Source organism: Panicum hallii, chromosome 7 (genome assembly GCF_002211085.1).
Source record: "Panicum hallii strain FIL2 chromosome 7, PHallii_v3.1, whole genome shotgun sequence".
Lineage (NCBI taxonomy): Eukaryota > Viridiplantae > Streptophyta > Magnoliopsida > Poales > Poaceae > Panicum > Panicum hallii.
Genome location: NC_038048.1, coordinates 40875150 through 40899191, shown reverse-complemented (window position 1 = coordinate 40899191; position 24042 = coordinate 40875150). Strand labels below are relative to the sequence as shown.

Sequence of the window (24042 nt, the reverse complement as noted above, 5' to 3'; positions counted from 1 at the left end):
CCAAAACCAAGCTAACGAGAACGAACGTCTGAATCCTGCCATTTCAACCAACTCCCAAGTGATACTGACACCTAGTCAAACTGACACACTCCACACTAAAATTTCATAAGATAGCTTCCATTCTCGCTGAAATTCATCCAAACCTTCCAAGGCCTTGGCGCCTTTGCGTTTGGGCAGTGTATTTCCCAATTGCAAATCGACGCGCAGAGCCTGAGACTTGCATCTCCACGTATAAATTGAGGCCTGCTCCGAAACTCCAATACGCACGGCACCATACATTCTTGTGAATCCTGTCAGGTCAAGAACAACTTCCTAGTTCCTAGTCTTTCTGCACGGCCAGAGGTAGCAAGGCAGCTAGCGAGCGAGCACGCCGAGATGGCGGCAGCGGCGCCCGTGCTCGTCCACGTCGAGTCCATGCAGACCGCCGTCCCGGCGCGCGACGCCGGGTCGGGGCGGTCGCTGCCCATCGCGGTGTCGGGGCCGCCGCTGGCCGCCGCGGAGCTGCAGCGCCACTTTCGCGCCGTGCTCTACTACCGCGGCGCCGGCGCGGGCGGCGAGCTGGAGGCCACGGCGAGGGAGCGCGCGGCGTGGGTGAAGGAGTCGCTCAGCGCGGCGCTCGTCGACCACCCGGAGATGGCGGGGCGGCTGGGCCGCGGCGGTGGCGACGGGTGCCTGTGGGAGGTCAAGCTCAGGGACACCGGCGTGCGGCTGGTCCAGGCCTCGGTGGAGGCGACCATGGCGGCGTTCTTGGAGGCGAGGGGCGCCGACCGGGAGAGGCAGGAGGCCGCGCTGGCGCTGTGGACCGACGTGGACGCGCACGAGCCCGACATCTGCGCGCCGTTCTTCGTGCAGGTACGGTGATAGTCCCGGCCTTGGGCCCACCGATCAGTCACAGGCAGATCTCACCAGAAATTAATGGGGCAACCGGTAACCCAACTCACAGCAATGTCGCGTTCCCCTTCGCAGCTGACACGATTCCAGGACGGCGGCTACGCCGTCGGCGCCAGCTGCAGTCTTCTCCTCGCCGACCCGCTGTCCCTCGTCCGCTTCCTCAAGTCGTGGGCTCGCAAGCTCGCGGAGCTGCAGGCACAGGGCGAGCTCGTCGCCAACCCGGTGATCCAGTACACGCGCTACATCCGGAGCACAGGCGCCGCCGCCAAGCACGTCAAGTCCGTCCCGCTCGACACCGCGACCGCCACCGACAACAACACCACGACCGTGCTCTTCAGGGCCGCCGCCGCCGGCACGCCCGACCACCGCGCGCTCGCGGCGGCCTGCGTCGCCACGGCCAGCGAGAGGCTCGGCGCCAGGGCGCCCCCGCGATTCACGGTCGTGGCCCGCGACGGCTCGGAGGGGCTGAAGGTCCAGACGTGTGCGGCGGATGGTGACCAGAAGCCGTGCCCCGCGCCTCGAGCTGCGCTGTGGCGCGATGAGCCCGGTCTCGGTCTCGGTCTCCAGGATCTGGCGCTGGAGGGGAGGAAGCCCGTGCACGTATCGTACTGCGTCATGCCGTGCGCCGACGAGGGGCTCGTGGTCGTCATGCCAGCAGGTGGTGGCGAGCTCTTGATCAGTGCGACCGTGCCGAACTACATGTAACTTCGAAATGCCCCGCGGCCTGCGCTATCGACCTATCGTTTCATGATAGCACGTAATCACTTGTTCACCGCCTGTGGTATGCTATGTACTCTTTTAAATCCTTTAGGCTTCAATATTGTGCTTTTGGAGTGCCAATACAATCAATACTCGAGTTCTTTGGGGACTAGAGAGTCCAGATCGAGCTTGAATTTTAGCTTTTCAATCTAAGGTGAGTACGGTTTCTAAGCCAAAGCACGCACAGACCGCCATCGGCCCAACTCGACAGCTATGGAGTTCAAAATGAACTTGTTTTACTCCTCGCCAAAAAAAAAAAACTTGTTTAGAGCAGGACAACGCCTGCCTGCTGGAGTACTTCAAGAGTAGGATTCGTGAGTTTGTATTTGAACATCCTTCTTGATCTCTTTTTATATGTATGTGTGGTCTGAACTCTGAACAATGTTTAGGACGACTCGAACTGCTTGTACGTTGCAATTCCAACTCCTGAAATTTGCAGGCCTGCAGCGGTATTTCTACCTGTAACCTGTTGCAACTTCCGTTTTGATTTTGGCTTGTTGCGCTATGCTTTTCAGTTTGCTGGGATGGCTATTGTTTTTGTTGCATCGTCAAGTGTTATCATTGCGAAAAGGAAAGGGATGCGTTGTCTATATGAGACCACACAGAAAGGGATGCGTTGTCTGTGGATGCTTGACTTGGTTCAAATCTTGTTGCGAATTTTGTCGTGGGGAGGCCTGGACATCCACCTGGCAGAGCTCGATGGAGAGGGGCCGTTAGTTAGAGAAAGAAGAGAGATTCAGGTGAGAATTCAGATATTCCACAAACATGTACATTTATTACGCTGATTTTACTCCCAGGTTAGTCCAATCGAACAGCAAAACCTGAGTCAGACGACGATGCAGAAACCCTGGATTAAAAGATGCCAAAAGGAGCCTGTACTGGCAACAAACTAAAGTGCCAAAATAATAGCACGTCTAGATGGCTTTAAATTTGGTGTGGCTCATTCTGCAAGCACCACCAGCAGCAGCAGTTCTAGACTCCTTTTTAGTTGCTGGTAGTATTTCATAAGAATTCGTTCAGGAAAAACTATTTCACTAATCCCCCTACCGTTGCAATAGTTATGGCGCCATGTTGCTGTCCTTATTCCCGGATCAATAAGCAAAGCAACTCATTCAACGGCGATGTTCCACCACAAAAAAAAATGTTTCAGTACACAAACGATCAAACTGTTTGGTTTGTTCCTCCTATCAAAAACAATTATTGGTCTGTTCAACCATCATCGTCGTCTAACTTACTGAAGTACTTACGGTGCACCTTTGTATTAGGTATGTCATTAAACTCATTTCCAGGCCCTTTCTTCTCTTTTCCCTGGGGCAAAGGCAGGCACTAAATACCTTCTTCGTACTCATCTGCGCGAGGACTAAAGCGACGAGAAAAGCTGGTACGCCATTGCACGTTAGAATCCCTCAAAGACAGAATGGACAGAGCTGATCATAACCGACTCCGGCCTATTTAACAACGACCGCTCTCAACGCCCCCAGCAGTCTTGTCCATTGATCCCTGTCCCGAGCAGCTCTCGATCTCTCTCCTGTAATCTGGGCGTCGTTGGCTCAATATCTCACCAGATAATCTCGTGAGATGGCTGGCACTCAGCGCGGCCTGCTCCTGGCCATCCTCCTCGTCGTCGCCGGCGTGCCGGCGTCCGCGAAGGACTACACGGTGGGCGGCTCGTCCGGGTGGAAGCCGGGGGTGGACTACGCTGCCTGGGCCAAGGGCAAGCCGTTCAGCGTCGGCGACACTCTCTGTAAGCACCAATGCGAAGCTCGTCCTCACATTCAGTTACATGCATGTGCTGCCAAAGCTAGCTCTGCCATTGGGGCAGGAAGCATGTTTGTTAGAAATCTCAGTGCGTGGCTCGCTGGCCGTGCCATGGATCGGACCGTGCACGAGGACTGATCGCGCGCGGCTTCTCTCGCAGCGTTCCAGTACGACGCGGCGCACTCGGTGCTGGAGGTGAGCGAGGCGGACCACGGCGCGTGCTCGGCGAGCAACCCGCTGCGGTCGCACCGGGACCAGAGCACCACCATCCCGCTCACCAAGCCGGGCACCCGCTACTTCATCTGCGGCGCCGCGGGCCACTGCGCCGCGGGCATGAAGCTCGCCGTCACGGTCTCCGGCGGCGACAGCGCCCCCGCGACGACGGCGTCGTCGGGTCCCTCCATGCGGTCGACGAACGCGACGCCCGCGGCCGGCTCGACGGCGGCCGCGACCGAGTCGGATTCGAGCGCGAGCGGTGCGGCTGCTGCCAGCGGGGCCCTCCTCACGACGGGCCTGCTGCTCGGGGCCGTGGGCCTCGCTGCCATGATGGGCTGACTTGGAGGCCTCCTGTTTCCTTCCGATCTCTTCATTTGTCGTCCCCCGAGGGCCCGAAGCGAGCTGAACATGTCTGGATGTGTGTCTGGATGTTCTGAGCTTACGGCACTAGCATAGGTTACTGCTACCTCCGAAGTGTCTGGATGTGCGCGCGCGCGCGTGTTGTTCTGTAAGTTTTTATTGTGATTTTTTTTGGCTACTCGTGGTACGGTTCTTATTGTTCACTGACAATAAAACTTTTTCCTTAAGCTGTTTGGATGCGGGACTAATTTTTTTTAATTTTAGGTCACGTCAAATATTTGGATACTAAGACTAAATATAAGCTAATTGCATAAATAGAGATTAATTCACGAGACGAATCCATTAAATCTAATTGATACATGTTTAATGCAGCGCAACATTGCCAAATCATATACTAATTAAGCTTAATTGATTCATCTCGCGAATTAATCTCCATTTATGCAATTGGTTTATAATTAAGCTATATTTAGTACTTCTAATTGATGTCCAAACATCCGATATGATGGGACTGAAAACTAGTCCGGGGATCCAAGAGCCTTTACATTTTTCTTAAAAAAAATTTATCCTTACATGGGCAGATCTATATATATAGCGTATAGCGAGGAAACTTTTAGTTTTAACAATGGGTCAGTGGTACGGTCGACTCATCCTCCAACATCTTCAATTTTGAAACCGTAAACATATACAAGTGGTGGATCAACTAATCATTGATTGGGGAGAAAAAGCGTAGTTTCCTTTGATCCTGCCGTGGACGGTGGGCCAAAGAGCCCTTTTGTCCTGTGTTTAGGAATGTCGCACCTCATACTCTCACCGAACCGCCCTTGTTCCCGACGTTCCAAGCCACCCAACCCAAACGAATAGGACCAACTATTATGGTGGGCACTTAACTATTTAGAGAGTTATTTTGCAATTTCCAATAATTTCATCTCAATTCCACTACCGTATTAGTGTGAGTTAGGGTGGATTATTGATTCATTCCAATAATAATTGAAAAGGAGAAAAATGTAAATGGAATGTACTATTTTATAATATTTCTACAATATAGTTGGATTGGAGAATGGGGATCTATTGGAGATAGAGATACCCATGATACTATTTGTGGCGAAAAAATCATGAAAGATGGCACATGGTAACTTTTTTCCGTGGCATATCCGCTTCTTTAGTGACATGTAGGTAATTGCCTCCGAAAACAATCGGCAATTCTATTCTTTTACTCACGTACGCTGCGCAGCTCAACGAGAATTTACCGTGCGCGCATCGAGCTCCGATTGGATTGACAGCCAGCTTCAACCAAGAGCAGCGGCGTGAAGGAGATTGCCTGCTCGAGCAAGGGACACCGAACCCATGACATCATCTCTGTAAACAAAAGTTCGGAGCAGGAAGAGGCAGCTTAACCGCCGATACCTTAGTACTAGCAACGACACACAAGAAACCGCATCACCAAACCTCACCAAACACGCCCCGATTTCCTCCCCAGCATCACCTTTTCAAATCATCAAAACCATCTCATCATGTGAAAAGAAAAGAAAAAAGATCAGACGACCGCTTCACCTTCCCAGTTGGAATTGGAACCCTGCAGACTTGTGCGTGGTCGCTCGCGTGCTACACCCTCCAAAACCGAGCTCTAGCAGGCACCCCACCTTGCGGAACGCGCTCGAGAGATTAGCTGATTAGGTAACCAATCTTCAACAAGAACTGCCGTTTCTGTATATATCTGAGCTTTTCGGCCACGCATGGATACCTTGGATCCCAGCCGCTCCACTGGAAGCATATCTCCGGGTGCGCACCCCCGTCCTCCATGGCCGGAGCTCGCGTTGCTCTGGCGCTGTGCGTCCTGCTGCTCGCCGACGGCGTGGCCCGGAGAGCCGAGGCGTCCTCGTACAACGTCGGGAACAGAGCCGGGTGGGATCTCAGCGCGGACTTACCGTCGTGGGCCAACGGCAAAACCTTCTACGTCGGCGACGTTCTAGGTACGAGGAACCGCGTGCTGCGGTTCAGAGCCTGTTTCCTTCACAGCTTGTTCGATCAGAATGCAGAAGCCAACGACGGCCCTGATCGCGACACGATTTGCTCACGGTGTGCTCCTTGATATCCAGTGTTCCAGTACTCCAGGTACCACACCCTGGACGAGGTCGACGAGGCCGGGTTCAAGAACTGCAGCGCGGCGAGCGCGGTCCTGTCCCGGAGCGACGGCAACACGACGGTGCCGCTGACGGCGCCCGGCGACCGGTACTTCATCTGTGGCAACCAGCTGCACTGCCTGGGCGGGATGAAGCTGCACGTGCTCGTCAACCAGCCGGCGGGCGGAGCAGGAGAGGCCCCGGCGGGGGCCCCGCAGGCCCCGCCGCAGGCCGCCCTCGCGCCCGGCACCGACGACGACGCGGGCGTCCCCAGGCTCTTCTTCGGCGGGTCCCGCCGGACCACGGCGGGACCGCTGCTGGCGGCGTGGCTGCTCGTAGCTACGGCTCTGCTTATAGTATGAAGAAGAGGTGCCCGTTGATTTTACGCGCTGTACATTCGCAAGGGCGACACGCGCGACGCGAGTAGCGACTCAAGCACGAGTTCGTGAGCTCACCGAGTTTGTACTTGGCTTCTTTCTGTGCTAAAAATATGGCGGTTTGCGAAACTGGCCGTGTCAGATTAACGCATTCGGGATGTCCTTTTTCCGCCTATCTGTGCTCGTCCTAGGGCACCACAGCGCCATGCGTTACGCCCACATGGAAGAACGTCCGGAACGCACCGCTGGGGAGGCCGGTGTCAAGCACGGACAGGAGCAGCGGCTGGCGTATCACTCTCAACTTTCGAGCAGCTTCTGCTGGACGTCCCCGCGGGTAAGAAGAATCATCTGAGGCCGTGGCAACGGCGGCCGTTTACGCCAAACCACCTCTCCGCTCTGGGCGTCGAACCTGCATCACCGGGCTGTGTCAGCTTCGGAGTCCGGGAAGCGCCGGCGGACGGCGGTGTCAGGCACCAAACCGCGCGCGGGGCCGGGGCCGGCGAGCAGGGCATACGAGACATCGGGGCAGGTGGCTCTGGGACCAGCTCCGGACGATCGCGCTCGCACGTATGTATACGTCGAACCATCGCTCCCCAGGCCCAGCTGCTCGTGATTCATACGTACGTGCGACGATGACCTCTCCCAACCAGGCCAGCGCCAACCGACACCACCGACCGGCGCATGTTGCCCTGCAGAATCGCAGATCCCATACGCTTTCCGTAATTCCACGGGTTTGTGCGGCGTTTCTGCGACGGAGCCTCAGGCTGATGGCGCGAGGCGAGTCTGCGCCGCGCCTGCGAGCTCGACCACGCGGAGGCACACTTTTCTTTCACACTGGCACCCGGGCCTCCTCTGCTCCCCACTCCCCATTGCCCCTCCCGAGTTCGTGAGCCTTCCCTCGGTCTCGGTGAAGCTTCCTTTTCTCGGTGGCACATTGGAGTACCTGGGCATCTGCTGCTAGTGGTGCGCCGGATTACCAAATGCCAAGTGTGAATTTAGGTGGGTGCCTCAATGATTTGGGTGATGCGATCATAGGACTTCGCCCTGCTGTTTCGTCCACCTTGGGGATCAGCAGTGGGACGCACGGCCTCGGTCCGCCCTGTCTGTCCGCTCAGCTGGTGGGTGCAGCAGCAGTGTCCCTACGGATCTCGCCCCTGATATCAAGCCTCACTCACGTGCTTCTGCAATGGCGCCTGCACGGCTGCATTGTACGTTCGTCGCGTTTCATGGCGACTTTGTCGGTAGCACCGCTAGAAGTTTCTCTGTTTCCCCATCGCAAAATCTGTCGGCAAGAGCTAGCACTGCCTGCCTGCGATCTACCTACCGTCAGTGGCGTACTGTTACTGAGGCAGTTCTCCTCCGGTCCAGGCTTGCATTGCATCTACCAAGAGGTCGATTCAGGCATCTTCACGTGCATTTACGTCGCAACAAGCGTGTACAAAAACGCAACACGAGCATGCATTTGACAAGTAGTTGCAGCAACAGCCAAGAGGGACTGATCCATGGCGAATCGGAGGTGCACGCAAGATTTCTCTCCCCGGAGCAAAAGAAAAGCAAGCCGTCCGTCCATGCGTAAATAGAAATAAATTATCAATGTGTTGTACAGCAAGAATCATACATGCAACCATAAAACGCGAACATGAGAACGAGATCGTGCGACGGGCAGTACGGAGGCAACGGTAAACGCAGCTCTACTTAGAACAAGACCACGAGCCCGGCGGCAGCCAAGGCCACCAGCGCGGCGGCGCCACCGGCGCGCGCGCTCGGCGCCGCCGAGTCGTCCTCCTGAGCGAGCGCGGGGCCCGGCGCCAGCGTCGGGCTCACCGACACCGAGCTGAACGGCGCCAGCGAAGGCGCTAGCGCGGGCGCCAGCTCCGGCGCCAGCGTGGGCGACGGGGTCGGGGCGACGCTCGGAGCCGGGGACACGGGGGCTGGAGCGGGAGCCGTGACGGGCGCGGCGGTGGGCGGCATCATCGGGGCAGCGAGAAGCGGCGTCGGAGCCATTGCTGGAGGGAGGGTGGATGGAGGAAGCGACGCCGGTGGCATTGCCAGGGGCGGGGAGGCCACTGGAGCCGGCATCGCGGGCGCTGGCGCGGCCACGGTAGGCGGCGTGGCCGCAGGTGGCGATGCGAGCGGAGGTAACGTGGCTGGAGGGGATGCAGAGACGGGAGACGCGGCGGCTAGTAGTGGCGGAGAGGCAACGGGAGGTGACGTGCCAGCCAGCTGCGGAGAGGCGGCCGTGGTCGGCGGTGCAGCGGAGGCTAGTGGCGGCGAGGTGGCGGTGGTAGGAGGTGCGGCAGAGACCTGTGGCGGCGAGGCAGCGGTGGTCGGCGGTGAGGCTGCTGTAGTTGGCGCCGTGGCAGAGACCTGCGGCGCGGAGGCCGCTGGGTTTGGCGGCGCGGCAGAGGCCTTGGGAGCCGACACGGCTACTGTTGTTGGCGGTTGCGCAGAGGCCTGCGGCGCCGACGCGGATACGGTTGTTGGTGGCTGTGCAGAGGCCTTTGGCGCTGAGGCTGCCGTTGTGGGTGGTGCGGCAGAGGCCTGCGGCGCGGAGACTGCCTTTGTCGGTGGCGCGGCAGAGACCTGCGGCGCCGAGGCTGCCATTGTCGGTGGCGCGACAGAGGCCTGAGGCGCCGAGGCCGCCGTGGTCGGTGGCGCGACAGAGGCCTGCGGCGCCGAGGCGCTGACCGGAGGAACCTTCGACGCCGACGGTGACGAGGTTGGCGACTGCGCAGCGCACGACACGAGGAGGAGCGAGAGGAAGAGCGGGAGCAGAGCCATTGTTACCCGACCGGCTCCCTCCCGAACTCGTTCTCCTTTCAGCTTCCTCGTGCCTTCTTGCTCGGCACACGAGCTTTCCTCTCTGTTGCCGCGCCTCTGTGTGCTCTGACCTGAGCAGAGCAGAGCAGTGCTGTGACTGTGAGAGCGAGCTCCAGTGACGATGCTCTATATATAGCGCGCTCCGCTGATCGTGCGTGATCGCGTGTAAAACCCACCGTCATCGAGAGGTGACAGGTAGGGAAAGCTCGATCGAGGGGAGGAGCCATGTTTACGGGTCACAGCTCAGCGTTGGGGCCAGCTTCTAATGATGACGTAGCCACTTAGGGAACTGGCATGCACGCGTATACGTACGGTTTTCGTAGCTGATGGCGCCACCTTTCAGTACTCGCGCGCCGACATCTACCTATCTGTGGTCGCGAGTCCTGAGTGTACCGTACCAATGCAAGTGTCTTCTTTGCTAAACAGGCACTATGGTGGATGACAGTCTAGTGATTAAAGGACTAACAGTGTACCAGTAGTAGAATGCTTGCAGGCAACAGAAGGTGAAAAAAAGATGGAGACGAGCTGTGAACGGACGCATCTTCTGAACCATGCGTGCACTTCGTCCAAGACGAACTGAATTTTTCTCCAAATTGAAGCGATTCAGCCCCGGCTCGACCTCAAGTTTTCTGCCGTGACCGACACGTCCGGACTCCGGTCCGGTCCGGTCCAGTTCCCCCTCACTCGATGCCGCGGACCACGACGGTTTCTAGACTGTCCGCAGACCAGGATGGTTTCTGGACTGTTCAATTCAGAGCACTCAACAAATCCAGCATTCAGAGCCGAAAGCGACGAGCACGATCGGCCCCAGCATCGTCCTGTTCTTTCTTTCTGATGGTTCACGAAGCATTGCCTCTGCACAAGGAGAAGGGTACACACTACAATACACCCACTGCTGTCCTGCACAGGTTGAGCTCCGGTAACGGCAGATCAAATAAAGTTGGGCAGTTAGTCGTCAGTTATCTACCCTGATGGTAATGCCACAGTACGTTCTTACAGACTACTGTCAGAGACTTAACCTTGTCTAACCACTGAGCCTCCCACCGTCGTCCTTGCGCGGCTCGTACCTGAAAGGGTCTCGGGAACAGGAGGCCAGATCTCTGGCCCAGGAGTCTCCACGGACAGCCAGCCTGGATCGTCCTCTCGGCCGCTCCGAGCTCTTAAGGCATCTCCTCGTTTGGTCGCGCCTGGGCTCACCCTCGATTCATATCTGCGGTACAATGATTAGCGCACGCATTAGTGCACCACCACCACGCTTGGCCCGGCCGGGGTTAATTTCTCCCCTGCCTTTTTGTGCCGTTTTGATACGTGTAAAGCCGGTGTAGGGCATGGAGACGCTGATTGAGGGGCGCTAGCTCTTGCATGCATTGCAAGGAAAGCAAAGCTAAGCTCTTCGCTAATCATTTTTCGCTCCGACTTTATCTCCAACTACCCCGTTCCGATCATTAGCCGCCTCGGATCCTGGGCATCAGCGGCTCGGCGCACTCTTATATATGGCATTTGCCTTTTCTAGGGCCTCCAATGATTCGCGATCCCATGCCAATGGAGGTGACATGATGCCCCTTTTAACCATGCAGGAAGAAAGAAGATGATGCCAAGTGACGATCCGTCAAGCGACACACGCGTCGCCGATGGCTGGGCGCAACTCAAAAATGTGCTGCGCATGGAACCAACGCTGGACGCTTCTGGAGCCATTTGCTCTGCCCGGCGTTGCCGGGATTGGCGCCGGAGTTGTCGGTGGCGGGCGTGCTCCGGTCGCTGATCCATCGGCCGGAACGAACAAGCTGACATGCTGGGAGAATTAAAGCCCCTCCTCTCTCCAGCTCCTCATAATTGGGATTTCAATTCAATAGGCGTCGCTTTTTCCTGGACCGGTCGAACCTGCTGGCCGGCGGGCGTACGCGCAGCGATCGCGCGAAAGCTTTACCGGCGATCGGGTACCGGGAGCTGTTCGACAGGGCTGGGCCAACCAACCGCCGTGCGCCATAATCGCGGGGCCGAGCATTGATGCGCGCGCGGCGGTGCCGGCCCCCCCCTAGGGATGGCAATGGGTCGGATTCGGGTCGGGTGGAGCCAAAACCCGACCCATGAGAAAATGACATCGGGTCGAAAACTAAACCCACACCCGCACCCATGGGTGGAATTTTGCACCCACGCCCGAACCCGTCGGGTTTCGGGTCGGGTGCGGGTGCCCGTCGGGTTTTGCCATCAAATATGCGATGCAGCAGGTTGGGCGCCGGAGCAGGGGGCGCGTCGGGCTTGGGCGCGGAGTAGGGGGCCGGACCGCCGGAGCACTGGAGCAGGGGGCGCGTCGGGGGGCGGACGGGGTGGCGGAGCAAGGGGTCGGACCGCTGGAGCACCGGAGCAGGGGGCGCGTCGGGGGGCGGACAGTGGCGGAGCAGGGGGCCGGACCGCCGGACCGCCGGAGCAGGGGCGCGTCGGGGGGGCGGACAGGGGTGGCGGAGCAGGGGGCCGGAGCCGGACCGCCGGAGCAGGGGCGCGTCGGGCTTGGGCGCAGGGGTGGCGGAGCAGGGGGCCGGAGCCGAACCGCCGGAGTAGGGGCGCGTCGGGGGGCGGACAGGGGTGGCGGAGCAGGGGGCCGGAGCCGAACCGCCGGAGTAGGGGCGCGTCGGGGGGCGGACAGGGGTGGCGGAGCAGGGGACCGGAGCCGGACCGCCGGAGCAGGGCGCGTCGGGGGGCGGACAAGGGTGGCGGAGCAGGGGGCCGGAGCCGGACCGCCAGAGCAGGGGCGCGTCGGGGGGGCGAACAGGGGTGGCGGAGCAAGGGGCCGGAGCCGGACCGCCGGAGCGGGGGCGCGTCGGGCTGCTGCAGACCTGCTGGACCGCCGGAGCAGGGGCGGACAGGGGTGGCGGCTGGGGGCTGGGCGGCTGGCGGCTGCTAGAGAGTACTGAGGGAGAGGGATGGGGGATTGGGGGAAGGGGGCAGGGGGGTTAGGGTTACTCTTGTTGGGCTGGGCCAAATCTTGTTGGGCTGGGCCAAAACTCGTAAAAGGCTTCTTTTCGGGCGCCCGATGGGCATCCATGGATCGGATTTGAAACCCGAACCCACGCCCGAAATTAGACGGGTCGGGTTCGGGCGGACCCATGGGTGCAAAATAGCACCCAAACCCACCCCCGTCGGGTCTGAAACCCGACGGGTGCCCGAACCCGTGGACCCGATTGCCATCCCTACCCCCCCCCCCCCCCCCCCCCCCCCGCGACGGCATTGTTGTTGGAGGAGCAGAGCAGAGCAGAGGGTTCGGTCGGCGAGCGGCACGACGCGTCCTCCCCCGTTAGGTTTTGGTTGAAGAAGAAGCTTGTGGGTCGGGTCTCGAACGGTCAGCGTTGGGGTCCGTCGAGCTGGACTGATGCACGCGGCAGAACTGAAAGGAGTGGACTTTGGGTTCAGAGTTTTCAGACAAGGTGGAGCCGTGGCCCGTGGAGGTGCTCAGTTCCGCCCGCGCTGAAGCAGCCAGGCAGGACATGCCTCTCTGGCTCTACTGACGACGACGAGGATGTCTCTGTCTTCCTTTGCGAAATACTGTACTGTATTTTTGCTCCTCGGAAGAAAGAGATACATTACTTGTAAGCTTACTGCTGGCTTGCCCGGTTGCACCTCGGACTCTCCGAGATACAGAGCTCGCTGCTGTTTACGGTGCTGCAATTTTCGTGTCTTCTACTACAGCCACCGATGAGCTGATTGTGTGACGCAAATGTTTGTACTTACTACGTACAGCTCCATCTGCTTTCACGTTGCGTCAAAGTTTTTGCAAAATTACTAAACTATAGCATGCTATACTATAAGTCTACTATAATGTACTCCACTACTGATCTGAGAAGGCGTATGCCTCGCTTGGCGCTTCTCAGACGGAGAACACGTATTTCCTTTTGCAAGAGACAACGCGTGTATCTCAAGAGCCGCTTTCCACGTAGATGAGGCTCTCGCGCGCCTGGGGCCCCACATGTCAATCTCGCCGCGTTCCCCGAGGCACTATCCCCAACCTCACAGCTTCCCCCACGCCGAGCGGCACCGCGCGCGCACGCGACCATCGATCGAGCACTACACCTAGCAGCAGAGCATGCAGCCGCCGTGCCTGGGCGCGTGCGGCGGCGGCGGGCTCGCCCTCCCCGTCCCGCGCCGCCGGGTCTCCTCCTCCTCCTCCCGCGGCGTCGCGCCGCCTAGGGCCTCCGTCTCGTGCTCCGCCGGGGGCGGCAAGGCGTCGCCGAGGGGGAAGGAGAACGTCTGGAGCGTCGACAACGAACGCGCCGCAAAGGATGCGGGCCGGGGCCCGAAGCACCGCCGCAGGAGGCGCCCCGGCGGACGCCGCCTCCCGCCGCCGCCGCCGAGGAGGAAGGGCAATGATGCGGACTCCAGGGTTCTGGTGTCTGGAGCCATGCTCGTGGAGGTCGAGACCGTGCTCCAAACTCAGGTTGTCATGCTGCTTGCCAATCTGTCCATCATATGTAATTGACATTGATTACAAAGATAAGGCGGATACAATATACATGTGTTTCTAGCAGTAGTGTATTAGCATTTGGAGGAACGGTGGAGGGCTTCTCATGTTAATCCTGCGAAATCCAACCGGTGGCTTTAGTTATCTACATCAATCAACAGTTTGAAGTTAGTTTATTAGACTTAAGCCAATAGCTGCGTCAGAGATACACTAATTGATGGTTGGATAATTCATTCGGTTCAAGCATTCTAATTAGTTCTGGTAGGGTTCATATAGCGGTGAATGGTAGGGATTAAGCTGGGAGGAACAACATTCTCCCACCAAATTGTTTGCTTAATAATTCGACATACATTATTACTAACAATTTGATGGAAGCTTCTGATGTTATTAGTTTTCAATCTTAGGAACCTGTTATAAAGCCTTCTTGGGATACATTTGCGAGTAGCTTAAGTGGTAACTGGAAGGGTGTTGGAGCTGTCTTCTCGCCAATCACAGCAGAGATGGAGCCTGTTGGAGTTGGGAGCAAAGAAGAGTACCTTTATGACTGCTACACTCTTTCTCACATCGAGAAATGTTTTGATAGTGGTCATGGCTCCGAGATCCGAAGGAGAACAAATTGGGTCCCTATCAATCCTTTCGGGGAAGCTGTGAAGCAGATCGCATCATATGGCGGTGGGAGTTATGATGCTTCTAGTGGGAAGGGAACAGCTGATTTGCCTTCATATGAGTCTTTTGATCTTAACAGAAGTGCTGTGCTTGATGAAGAAACTTTTGCTATGGAGCCTGGAATCGTATTTTTTGAGGTAGGGTTCTTTTGTCTTCGCCTCCAATTTTTTTCTGTATGAAATCTAATGATGCTATATGCAGCATTTTCTTTATATTCGTTGCTAACTGAAAACAACAACTTAGCCTTTTGTCCCAAGCAAGTTGGGGTAGGCTAGAGATGTCCCAAGCATTTTCTTTATATTCGTTGCTAACTGAAACCATGGCATATTTTCAACGGTCATCAATATTTCTTACTATGTTTTGCAAAATCAGGAATTTTGTCACTTTTGTTAGCCACCAGCCAACCAGGATCTTCGTATTCAAAATGTGAATTTAGTATTTCATCCTTGCAATACTTGAACAGTTAGATGGGCTTCTCTGTCAGAAAAAGAATCTAGTTGTGAGGTAATGCTATAAAATTATTAGAACTATTATACATTGAGGCCTGCATTATTCAAAAGCGTTGAGAAGCTACATTACAAGCAAGTAATTCTTCAGTGAGTTTCAGTTAAAAGACATTGATCCCTTATATATCCATTCTTGTTCAAGTGCATTATTCTCTAGTCATTAACTTCTCTGGCAAACTGGGATATAATCAGCTTATGTCTTCTTGTCTATGAATAACCCAGTACTTACTCTTTTGGCCGCTGTTATTTGATTTTCAGGATGGATCATACTCTAGAGGTCCGGTTGATATTGCAATTGGTGAATATGATGAATCTAAATACTTCCTTTCACCAACATATAAGTTTGAGCAAGTATGTCTACTTCACTTAAGTTTCCATTTTCATTTTTCACAAACAGCACTCAAAGGTCTAGGCTTACTTGAATGATAAGAATGCTTATCTCTATATTCTAAGTAGAATAAGTTGCTTCTGTACATGAACATCTTTTCTTGGAGAAAATTACAAGGCCAGTGCATGCCATATATCTTCTTCTTTTCTTTTCTCTTTCTGTTTTACATGTGGATGCCATAACTTAGTTTTGCTTTGCTAGATGAACCTTTTTGCTGCCCCAAGCAAAGTACCTTGAAAGGCTATAGTTTTGACATACAGAAAGTCGCTGATATTTCCAAACCAAAATTTGCTATAAGGCTCTGTTGCTGTAAAGTCGATTGGTATCATATGTTGCTTGAAACCATCTTGTGCTAATTTCTTCCTTCTCGTTGTTGTTTTCTTTACCTGTTACATAGAAACCATTTTCCTTTTGTGTGGCTTTGTTGCTCATTAATGTACTTTTCTAGTGTTCAATAAATGTGGCACTTTCAGGCAATTTTAATGAGTTTTACGATTGAATTATACACATGTACAAATAGCGAATTCACCAGCCATGCATTTACTTTGTAAGGATAAGGAAAAATCCTTCCCAACTTGTCTTGTGGGGGTATATGTGAATTGTGTTACTAATTAACCAGCTGTTCTGCAACTTTCAAGTTTGAACAATATTGTCTTTCTGGAAAGAGGTTCCTGTGTCCATTAGATATGGACACCATTTGTATCTAAATGTCTGTGGTTGTTGCCTCATGATACTTAATGCTGCATGCCTGCATGTGGGTCTGGTACTTCGGTTTATCATCGATGACTTATGACATCCATTTGTGTTTAGTGCCTTGTCAAAGGTTGCCACAATAGGCTGCGGATTGTGCATACAATTGAGTTTAACGAAGGAGGAGCTAACATACAAATTGTAAGGGTTGCTGTATATGAAGAAAAATGGGCCAGCCCAGCAAATATCCATGTTGAAGAGTAAGGCTCTGCCTTATCCTATGAATTTATCCGTTTGCTTTACTGCTCATGACAATAATAGTTCAAGGTTGTTCAGACCAATCAAGAAAGGATAAGGGATGGTATAATAGATACGACTGTTTTAAAAATATTTCAATCAAGGCTATTTAAAAATTTTATTGTGTGTGATTCACTTCAGGATATGGTGACATTCTTCTATAAGGTTTTGTGCTCACTCTTGTTCCTGATGAGCTACACTGTCTTCCAAAAGATGCTGACCTCCTTGTATTTGGCAACAAAATCTTCTTGTGTCCATATCAAATATTTCCTCCATATGCGCCGCCATTTTTTTTTGTGGGTCATGGGGTCCATAAAGTACAGATTCTAGACTGTATGATTCACAACTAGAACATCAAGTTCATAGAGACTAAAATAGAAATACAGGAAGCTTTTCTAGGTACAGTTTTCTTGTATGTCTGGTCAATTATTTGAGGGTTTCAAACCTAATTGGTTCACTAGTAACTGTATGCAGACACTAACCAGAAAAAGAAGTGGAAGACCAAACACGAGCTGAGGAGCCATTTGACTAAATAACTCCAGATTTTCTCTATGGGCGGAATGTAAAGTCATGAACGGCCATGATTTTTTCTAAAGAAAAACATAAATTGTTTCACGTGGGCTGGATATATAAATAATGTCTAATTTTGAACAATATTGGCTTTACAAATTTTCTAAGGAACTGCATTTATTTCCTCTGCAGTGATACACTTGTTGAGCTTAAACCATTCTCCCAAAGAAGCCGGACCAAACCATCAGAACTGACAGGCTCCTGGAAAGTATACGAAGTCAGTGCAACACCAATTTTCAGTGATGAAATGCAAGAGCTAGAGGGCGGTTCTCCTTTCGTCTACTTGTGCATGGAGACTGTGAAGAAGAGAACCTTGCCTGAGAGCTCAGTTGTCTTTGGGGAGGAGGAGATACTCGACATGCAGGATGTCACCGTGCTTTGGTTACCTGGTGGCGTCACTGCCTATGTTGACATCAATGAGGACGGTGTGCTCTGTATTGGGGTTGGGTGGTACTCAGAAGAAGGGATCAATCTGGTGATGGAGAGAGACTATGGAACTGATGGAAGGCTCAGGGAGGTTCGGATGAAAACTGAAGTAAAACGCCGGTGGTATCAGTCAGTTCCATAATAACCCAAAGAATCACTTACTTGTTTCTGAATAGGAGTGTAGGATCAATCTCCAATAATGCTTATGGAGTATGAATTACACCAAACCTTTGTGACAGGTTTGATGTACTTCATAGATAACTTGTAAATTTGTGTTGCCTCTGTAGAATGTGGATGTTCTGGTTTCATCAGTAAGAAAATTGAGCTTAAAAAAAAAGCTCATTTGCCGTTTGTCTATGCATGTTGCTTCTCACGTGCATCAATATATTTTATGCTGCAGCTATAGGCTGACTAATTATGAATGATATATTTTGGCCACTTGGTCTGGAATATGCTGACAGTCTTTGGGAACACACACTGTTGTTGATCTAGATCTTTGCCGATTGCGAGACTGATGGTCATGATAAGCTCTTTGGTGTCCTTTATTATTTGATAAACTGATCTATCACTGGACACCATATTCTTCAGTGAAATTCAGATTTCAGTCTTCTTTTGGCGCTGTTAAACACAACATTGCAACCTGAAGACATTCGTTTGGTACACCAAGATTCATTCAATTCTATCCTCCTTGCTTGAAAGCCTCTGGGATTGGCTAGGAAAGGAAAGTTGCTTTCCACGCTAAACGTCCTTGCCGCCTCAAACAGGGAAGCCGTCAAGCCGAAGCGAGACGCTACAGCAATAATTCGCGCCACCATCCGGAGCCAAGCCAATTGAGAAGCGCCAAGTTGCCAGCCAAAGAAACCAGCTAAACCAGGGGGGTGCGCCACCGGCGCGGCGCGTCGTGGGGACAGCCCTCGTGGTCGATCCGGCCGTGGGATCTCGCGCACGCCAGGATTGGGGAGCCGCGGCCTCCCTCCGCCCCAGCTATGCATGGGTTCCCGCGCGGATTGCGGCGCGTAGACGCGGAGGTCGGGAAGGGAGAGAGGAGAGAGAGAGTCGGAGGAGGGCGAGGTCGAGGAGGCGGGGAGCAGCGCGCGCGCGCGCTCGTTCGGCATGGACCAGAATGCCGGCTCCTTCGTCGCCGTGCGCCGCCTCTCCGGCGCCGGCGCCGTCCACCACCACCGCCACCACTCCTCGCCGGGTACGCGCGTGGCTTCATCGTTTGATCGCGCTGTTTGTCTCGGCGCAGAGGCTCACGGTGACGATTTTCACCCCCTTCCCTTTCCGTGCGCCCGCAGCGGAGGTCGTGGGCGTGTCCACGGCGTGGATCGGGAGGGGGCTCTCGTGCGTCTGCGCGCAGAGAAGGGATAGCGAAGCGCGCCTCTCGTTCGATCTGACCGCCATTCAGGTGAAAAACTCTTTCTCGTTTCATTCCGTAATGGCTTGTATGCTTTCCACGCAGGCGTTAGCAACATCTTCTCTCATCTTTTATCCCCTTATTGCACGCGATCATTATTCTGAAACATGAATGATCGATCCTCCCCTGAAAAGTTTTAACCCGCTCTCTCCACCAGGGTGCAATCTATGGAAACGTGAATTGTAGTATTGATTGATGGCTTTCTGATTGCATTGCCTGTTGTTGCTGTCATATATGTATGATTCATGGGACGATGAAAATTCCTACAGCAATAATAATTGATCATTCTCTGTTTCAGGAAGAGTGCTTGCATAGATTGCAGAACCGGATAGAAGTGCAGTATGATAGTTCAAATCTAGAGCATCAGGTGCGAGCTCTAGCTGATAATTGAAATGCACATTTTTTCTTTGTTACCGTCGAATGTGCTGTAATGAGCTTCCGTTTCCAAATTCAAGATGACAACTCTCATGGTATAACGTGTGTTTATATACCTAACAGTACAGTTGCATGCTCATGCTTAGGTTCGGGGGAAGGTGAAAATGTCTAATATCTACAATGAGCTTGAAGGCACTTGCACATTTCATTTTTCAATCCATCATTTTAATTAGCCACATATAGGTATTAAAAAAAGGAGGAAAGAACCCCCCCCCTCAAATTAGCCAGTTGATCCAACTGTACAACAATCATATGCTTGCTTATGAATTGTTATCCTTGTAGTAATAATTTGTTACTGTTGCTCCCATGCCCTAAGAAATAAAGATATCTGAATTGTGTTTCAGTTTTGCATGGGAATCTAGAGCATACTTTTCCATCTCCCTTTCCTGGTCTATCTAATTTTGGTTATGTACTGACACATATATCCATTAGAAAGCACTGAAGGCCCTTTGGCGTGCTTCTTTTCCTGGAACTGAACTTCTAGGGCTAGTATCAGATCAATGGAAGGACATGGGATGGCAAGGGAAAGATCCATCTACAGATTTCAGGTCTTTCCTCCCTTCATTCCAATGTGTGCACTTTACCAAGCCATTCATTTGTTAAATTTCAAATGTGTCATCATATGTTCTGTTGAATTTACAGAGGTGGTGGTTATATATCTTTGGAGAATTTACTGTACTTCTCTAAGAACTTTCCAGTGAGTAAAAATCACTTGACCCAAGTGCTTGTTCACATTCATCTCAACATTTCTGCAATGTTGGCTTATGCATCCCTTGTGGCTTGAAATGTTATTTATTGAGCTTGATCTCGAAAGGATCTAAAGGACTCGCATAGTTTACATGTTCCTTGGAATTTCACTGAAACTCTGCCTTCTTCCTATTGCGGCAATTGAACAGCCAATGATCCATTGATGATTGCATTAAATGAAGAAATGGTCGATAATTTATCTTGTAGATCCTGTAAAGATGTAAGATTTGTCCAGCTATGCTGCATTATATAATTAGAAAAAAAACCCACGGGAAATCCAGTTACCACCACTATGTTGAACTACATCTTTCTAAATTGGGCCTCCAATTCAGCTCAGTGAGTCCCTTTCTCTGCAGAAATCCTTCCAGGAGCTCCTTGGTAAGAAGAATGGTGATAGAGCGTTGTGGGAGTATCCCTTTGCTGTAGCTGGTGTAAACATTACATTCATGCTAATTCAGATGCTTGAGCTTCAAGCAGGTTTGTCTGTCAAACTTTTCAGCATTTCTTATTAAGTTGATCTGAACTGTGAACGTAGTTTGGCAGTCATCATGAACAACTGTGATCTGAAGTTGATTTCGCTGCAGCTAAGCCAAAGTCATTGATTGGAGCAGTGTTCCTAAATCTACTTAAAGGTAAGTTGTTCTTTTACTGTTACGTTTGTATAGGACTGAAATCTTACAGAACTGATTTAGTTTAGGCCTTTATCCCGAAATGTCTTTCAGTCTCTGACAGTCTGACTTAACCGAATAGTTACTGGTTGTCAACATAGCTATATTCTTATAAATTTGGAGAACTTCAATGACCCCAGCTGACTTGCCTAGTTGCGTCTAACATGCATGTTTACTTAGAAACACACTGCAGCTAGCTAGGGCCACTTAAAATTTTTGCAATTACTTTCAGTAAGGGTGTAGAAACCCATACAGCATTATAGGTTTAATGGTTAACACCTGTGTGAGGCCCTCTAGAGATATATATTTTTATTAGATTTTAATAGAAGCTGGTTAAGAGCAATCATGTTTTCACAATTACCTCCAGGTAGGACCATCTGACCTTTGTTTTTTTTTTTCAGAAAATGATCGAGCATTTGACATTCTTTACTGCATAACTTTCAAATTGATGGACCAGAAATGGCTCGACATGCACGCCAGTTACATGGATTTTAATGTACGTCTTTCCTTTCTAATACGGAATCCTTTGGACACGTTTCTTTGTACCAAGCACCTTCCATCCTGACCAAATCGTCGAACAATCGCTGCAGTCGGTTATTAAATCTACGCGGCGCCAGCTCGAGAGGGAGCTGTTGCTCGAAGACATTCAGAGAATCGAGGACATGCCATCATACAGGTTTCTCGCCCGCTAGCGACTGAACTCGGTCACACACCTGGCATTGCCACAGACAGCGCAGCTCCATACACGTGAAGAATTACAACGTTGGAACCACGTACACTGAGCTCAATGCTGGAGGAATCTAGGATAAATGTGGACTGTGGATGTGCTTCATAGGATTGTGCTGTCCTGTTTAGCTACCCTGACAGACCCAGCAGCTGGGATGTTATTATTGGCTTTACCCTTGTACTAGGGTTCCTTTTCTTTTGAGCGACATACCGGCAGATCCTAGGTTTCGTTGTAAACAAGAGGATCGTGTAAAGTCGTCTGGAAATGCTATGTGGCCATGTATGTGTTCATCATTCATGACGGTGTACATTGGCAACGGACGACAACCTGTAAAAGGCCGAGCTCGGATTGAGCCGGCCCAACAATCATTTGATTTGGTCTGGGTACCTTCGCTGGAGCCCGATGGCCTCTTTGGTTCGGCCTAAAAAGCTAGAACTGCATCCCTTCTTCAAAAAAAAAAGTTTCAGAATTTCTAGCTCACAACTTATCCGTCCTCTCCTACCCCTCAAAAAAAAAAACTTATCCGTCCTACTCTACTTTCCAGCAAGCACACGTCCAAGAATCTCGACGCTTGAACTTCCATCTTTTTTATTCAGAAGAATCTCACTGGGTTAGCTAAACTACTCTCGTCCAATCGGAGCCGTCGCGTCAGGGATCAGTCTACGCTGGCCTGATTTTCGCCGGTGAGGAGGCGACAAGGCCAAGGAGAAGGGATAAAATACTCACATCAGCAGACGGGGATGGGGCTCGAGCTCGATCGATCCAGCCATCCAGGCATCAGAGATCGGATGGGATCCTGCGATCACATCAGGGGGGCGGGCCGTCTCGAGACCAGCCGAAAGACAGGCGGGCCACGCTCCCCGTTGCGCAGTGCCTGCCGCTCCCAAGGTAGGCTAGGAGAAGCCCAACTGCGCAATTGTTTTACATAAAAAGTTAGGGCTGCATATTTCGAAGGTACTGTATGTTCGGAATGATGAGTTTAGTAGCATTAGGTTATCAATCTACATTCTACATGACCTTTTAGGTTTAACCTTGTTTAACATTAACATGTGCGTATCCTGACGAGAAATCTTGGAGCTGGATTTTCTTCCGTCACCGTGGTCGGTACGAGGACTACACGAGCCCCTTGTTCCTTTTCCTTCCCGATGCGTGCAACCTCTTGCCTCGGGGGTACACGCATGCAGATGCTGAAGGCTCAAGGGGATATCCAACACCTACCACATACCACTACCTACCTATGATCGTGTCACAAGTGGAATAAACCTAGGCCAATATAAGTATTCGCCTACCGAATCGACGGATGGACGGCGACGTCTGGAAGCCTTTCCTGTGACTCCGCGAGGAGGCAGACGGGTCGGCTGCGACTACGAGAAGCCCCCGCATCCCCCGAGCCCGAACCATGCGCGACCGGAGGGGCGGAGGGCGGCGGGTGTTTGGAGATGGCCGGCCGCGGGCTGGCGGCACGCGTGGACACGGGCGCATGGGCCTCCCTCGCTCCCCCGCCTGATTTGACAACGCAGCGGGAGCGGCCGGCCGGCGGGCGGGTGCAGCCGCGGCGGCGCCGAGGGGGTGGGGCAGGGGGGCGTTGGCCGCTTGGGGAGAGAGGACGCGCGCGCCAGGACGGGGCAAGCCGCGTGGGTCGTGGGCGCGTGTCGGGGGCGAGGAGCGAACGCCGTGGTACGTGTGGTGTGCGCGCCGGGTGCCCGCTCGTGTTCGTGTTGCCCCCCGAACGAAATGATGCTGTTCCTGCCGCTGCCGCGGCCGCTGGTGGTAGGGGCGCCGAAAGCCTGCGACCGCGGCGCCCGCGGCCCACATCACCGAACTGTACTCGGCCACCACCTGCGTGCCCGGCGGCACCACACGGATCGGTCGCTTTCCCATTCCAAGGGTAACAGATGAGTGGCCATCACTTGCTGCAGATGCGAATGCCCGGCCGTATAAGATGATCACGCAGAGGGTGGGAGGCAGGGGAGAAACATGCCTAGGCCCTGCTCGATCGAGCTAGCTGGTGAGGAGGGAGCAAGCATTTCGTGGGCCGCGACTGGAACGTACACGTCTCCCGCTCACAGTCAGCCGATGCCACGGTAAGAAAAGGGCCAGGGGCCAAATCACCATCATGAGAGAGAGAGAGAGAGAGAGAGAGAGAGAGGGGGGGGGGGGGAAGAGATGGGGGCGCGTCATGATAGTCTGACCTCTAGGCCGGTCGAGTGTGAATAGGCGAGTGGTGGAACCTGGAAAGGCGATTTGGAGGTATTCGAATGGTTCATGATTCCGGTCAGAGGTCATCGTGTGCATCAGGCGAGACCGATCGAGCAGAACAGGAGAGAAATTAGAGGAAACGTCCTTCTCTAGATTGGTAGTAGTACTCGGTCGAAGCTAATTTGCCCATGAAACTTTTGGTTTAAGTTAAATCGAAGGCAAGTTCTTTGGTGCCCCCCTCCGGGGCAGACGGCACCGGTGCCGTGTCTATCTGAACAAATGATGGCCGTTTTGCTGTCAGGGAGGAACTCAGGATGGCAAGATGACCATGACTCTGAACGCAACGATCGACTAGCTAGGCCCGGATGAAAAGTGAGGCTGAGGAACAGAGAGAAGAACTGCTCGTTGCACGCAACGACACTGCTGTCCGCTAGCTCCCTGCTAGGATAGCTACCTGCCTTTGCCTGTCCCCCTGCTGCTTTGCTACTACTCGTTCTGCTGTTCAAACCAGTAGAGGTCTCTAGGCCGCTTCTGTAGCAGTAGACTCCCGGC

General features: G+C 53.1%; 6 protein-coding genes across 7 annotated transcripts; 5 read left to right on the top strand and 1 right to left on the bottom strand.

Moving 5' to 3' along the window:
- The first annotated feature begins 144 nt into the window (after positions 1 to 144).
- On the top strand, positions 145 to 1772 carry LOC112901207. The gene is made up of 2 exons (XM_025970061.1): positions 145 to 852; positions 967 to 1772. The coding sequence occupies exons 1-2, from the start codon at positions 376 to 378 to the stop codon at positions 1594 to 1596; spliced, it is 1107 nt and encodes a 368-aa protein (XP_025825846.1). The 5' UTR covers positions 145 to 375; the 3' UTR covers positions 1597 to 1772.
- A 1294-nt stretch (positions 1773 to 3066) lies between these two features.
- Positions 3067 to 4211, top strand: LOC112899727 (mavicyanin-like). The gene is made up of 2 exons (XM_025968306.1): positions 3067 to 3394; positions 3569 to 4211. The coding sequence occupies exons 1-2, from the start codon at positions 3229 to 3231 to the stop codon at positions 3961 to 3963; spliced, it is 561 nt and encodes a 186-aa protein (XP_025824091.1). The 5' UTR covers positions 3067 to 3228; the 3' UTR covers positions 3964 to 4211.
- A 1481-nt stretch (positions 4212 to 5692) lies between these two features.
- On the top strand, positions 5693 to 6610 carry LOC112899728 (stellacyanin-like). The gene is made up of 2 exons (XM_025968307.1): positions 5693 to 5954; positions 6081 to 6610. Exons 1-2 carry the CDS (start codon positions 5783 to 5785, stop codon positions 6464 to 6466), a joined length of 558 nt encoding a protein of 185 aa, XP_025824092.1. The 5' UTR covers positions 5693 to 5782; the 3' UTR covers positions 6467 to 6610.
- A 1416-nt stretch (positions 6611 to 8026) lies between these two features.
- On the bottom strand, positions 8027 to 9390 carry LOC112899724 (vegetative cell wall protein gp1-like). The gene has a single exon (XM_025968302.1). The coding sequence runs from the start codon at positions 9260 to 9262 to the stop codon at positions 8177 to 8179; it is 1086 nt and encodes a 361-aa protein (XP_025824087.1). The 5' UTR covers positions 9263 to 9390; the 3' UTR covers positions 8027 to 8176.
- A 3867-nt stretch (positions 9391 to 13257) lies between these two features.
- Positions 13258 to 17658, top strand: LOC112899723. The gene is made up of 5 exons (XM_025968301.1): positions 13258 to 13730; positions 14159 to 14557; positions 15185 to 15277; positions 16125 to 16264; positions 17004 to 17658. Exons 1-5 carry the CDS (start codon positions 13380 to 13382, stop codon positions 17437 to 17439), a joined length of 1419 nt encoding a protein of 472 aa, XP_025824086.1. The 5' UTR covers positions 13258 to 13379; the 3' UTR covers positions 17440 to 17658.
- A 675-nt stretch (positions 17659 to 18333) lies between these two features.
- LOC112899725 (ELMO domain-containing protein A-like) lies at positions 18334 to 21729 on the top strand. 2 transcript variants are annotated; one of them, XM_025968305.1, is made up of 9 exons: positions 18411 to 18517; positions 18549 to 18705; positions 19013 to 19081; positions 19582 to 19697; positions 19792 to 19846; positions 20253 to 20373; positions 20481 to 20528; positions 20966 to 21060; positions 21155 to 21729. In XM_025968305.1, the coding sequence occupies exons 1-9, from the start codon at positions 18411 to 18413 to the stop codon at positions 21254 to 21256; spliced, it is 870 nt and encodes a 289-aa protein (XP_025824090.1). In that variant the 3' UTR covers positions 21257 to 21729. The 2 variants fall into 2 exon arrangements, with proteins under 2 accessions (XP_025824088.1, XP_025824090.1); XM_025968303.1 differs by having other exon boundaries at positions 18334 to 18705.
- The last annotated feature ends 2313 nt before the right edge of the window (positions 21730 to 24042 follow it).

What these genes read in the sequence shown, in the direction of transcription:
- LOC112899727 (XM_025968306.1), top strand. Translation starts at nt 3,229, where the DNA reads ATGGCTGGCACTCAGCGCGGCCTGCTCCTGGCCATCCTCCTCGTCGTC. An exon ending in CAGCGTCGGCGACACTCTCT is followed by an intron (nt 3,395 to 3,568) that starts GTAAGCACCAAT and finishes CTTCTCTCGCAG; the next exon opens with CGTTCCAGTACGACGCGGCG.
- LOC112899723 (XM_025968301.1), top strand. Translation starts at nt 13,380, where the DNA reads ATGCAGCCGCCGTGCCTGGGCGCGTGCGGCGGCGGCGGGCTCGCCCTC. An exon ending in CAACATATAAGTTTGAGCAA is followed by an intron (nt 15,278 to 16,124) that starts GTATGTCTACTT and finishes ATTTGTGTTTAG; the next exon opens with TGCCTTGTCAAAGGTTGCCA. An exon ending in GCAAATATCCATGTTGAAGA is followed by an intron (nt 16,265 to 17,003) that starts GTAAGGCTCTGC and finishes TTTCCTCTGCAG; the next exon opens with TGATACACTTGTTGAGCTTA.
- LOC112899728 (XM_025968307.1), top strand. Translation starts at nt 5,783, where the DNA reads ATGGCCGGAGCTCGCGTTGCTCTGGCGCTGTGCGTCCTGCTGCTCGCC. An exon ending in CTACGTCGGCGACGTTCTAG is followed by an intron (nt 5,955 to 6,080) that starts GTACGAGGAACC and finishes CTTGATATCCAG; the next exon opens with TGTTCCAGTACTCCAGGTAC.
- LOC112901207 (XM_025970061.1), top strand. Translation starts at nt 376, where the DNA reads ATGGCGGCAGCGGCGCCCGTGCTCGTCCACGTCGAGTCCATGCAGACC. An exon ending in GCGCGCCGTTCTTCGTGCAG is followed by an intron (nt 853 to 966) that starts GTACGGTGATAG and finishes TCCCCTTCGCAG; the next exon opens with CTGACACGATTCCAGGACGG.
- LOC112899724 (XM_025968302.1), bottom strand. Translation starts at nt 9,262, where the DNA reads ATGGCTCTGCTCCCGCTCTTCCTCTCGCTCCTCCTCGTGTCGTGCGCT.
- LOC112899725 (XM_025968303.1), top strand. Translation starts at nt 18,421, where the DNA reads ATGCCGGCTCCTTCGTCGCCGTGCGCCGCCTCTCCGGCGCCGGCGCCG. An exon ending in GTTCAAATCTAGAGCATCAG is followed by an intron (nt 19,082 to 19,581) that starts GTGCGAGCTCTA and finishes TATATCCATTAG; the next exon opens with AAAGCACTGAAGGCCCTTTG. An exon ending in CCAGTTACATGGATTTTAAT is followed by an intron (nt 21,061 to 21,154) that starts GTACGTCTTTCC and finishes CAATCGCTGCAG; the next exon opens with TCGGTTATTAAATCTACGCG.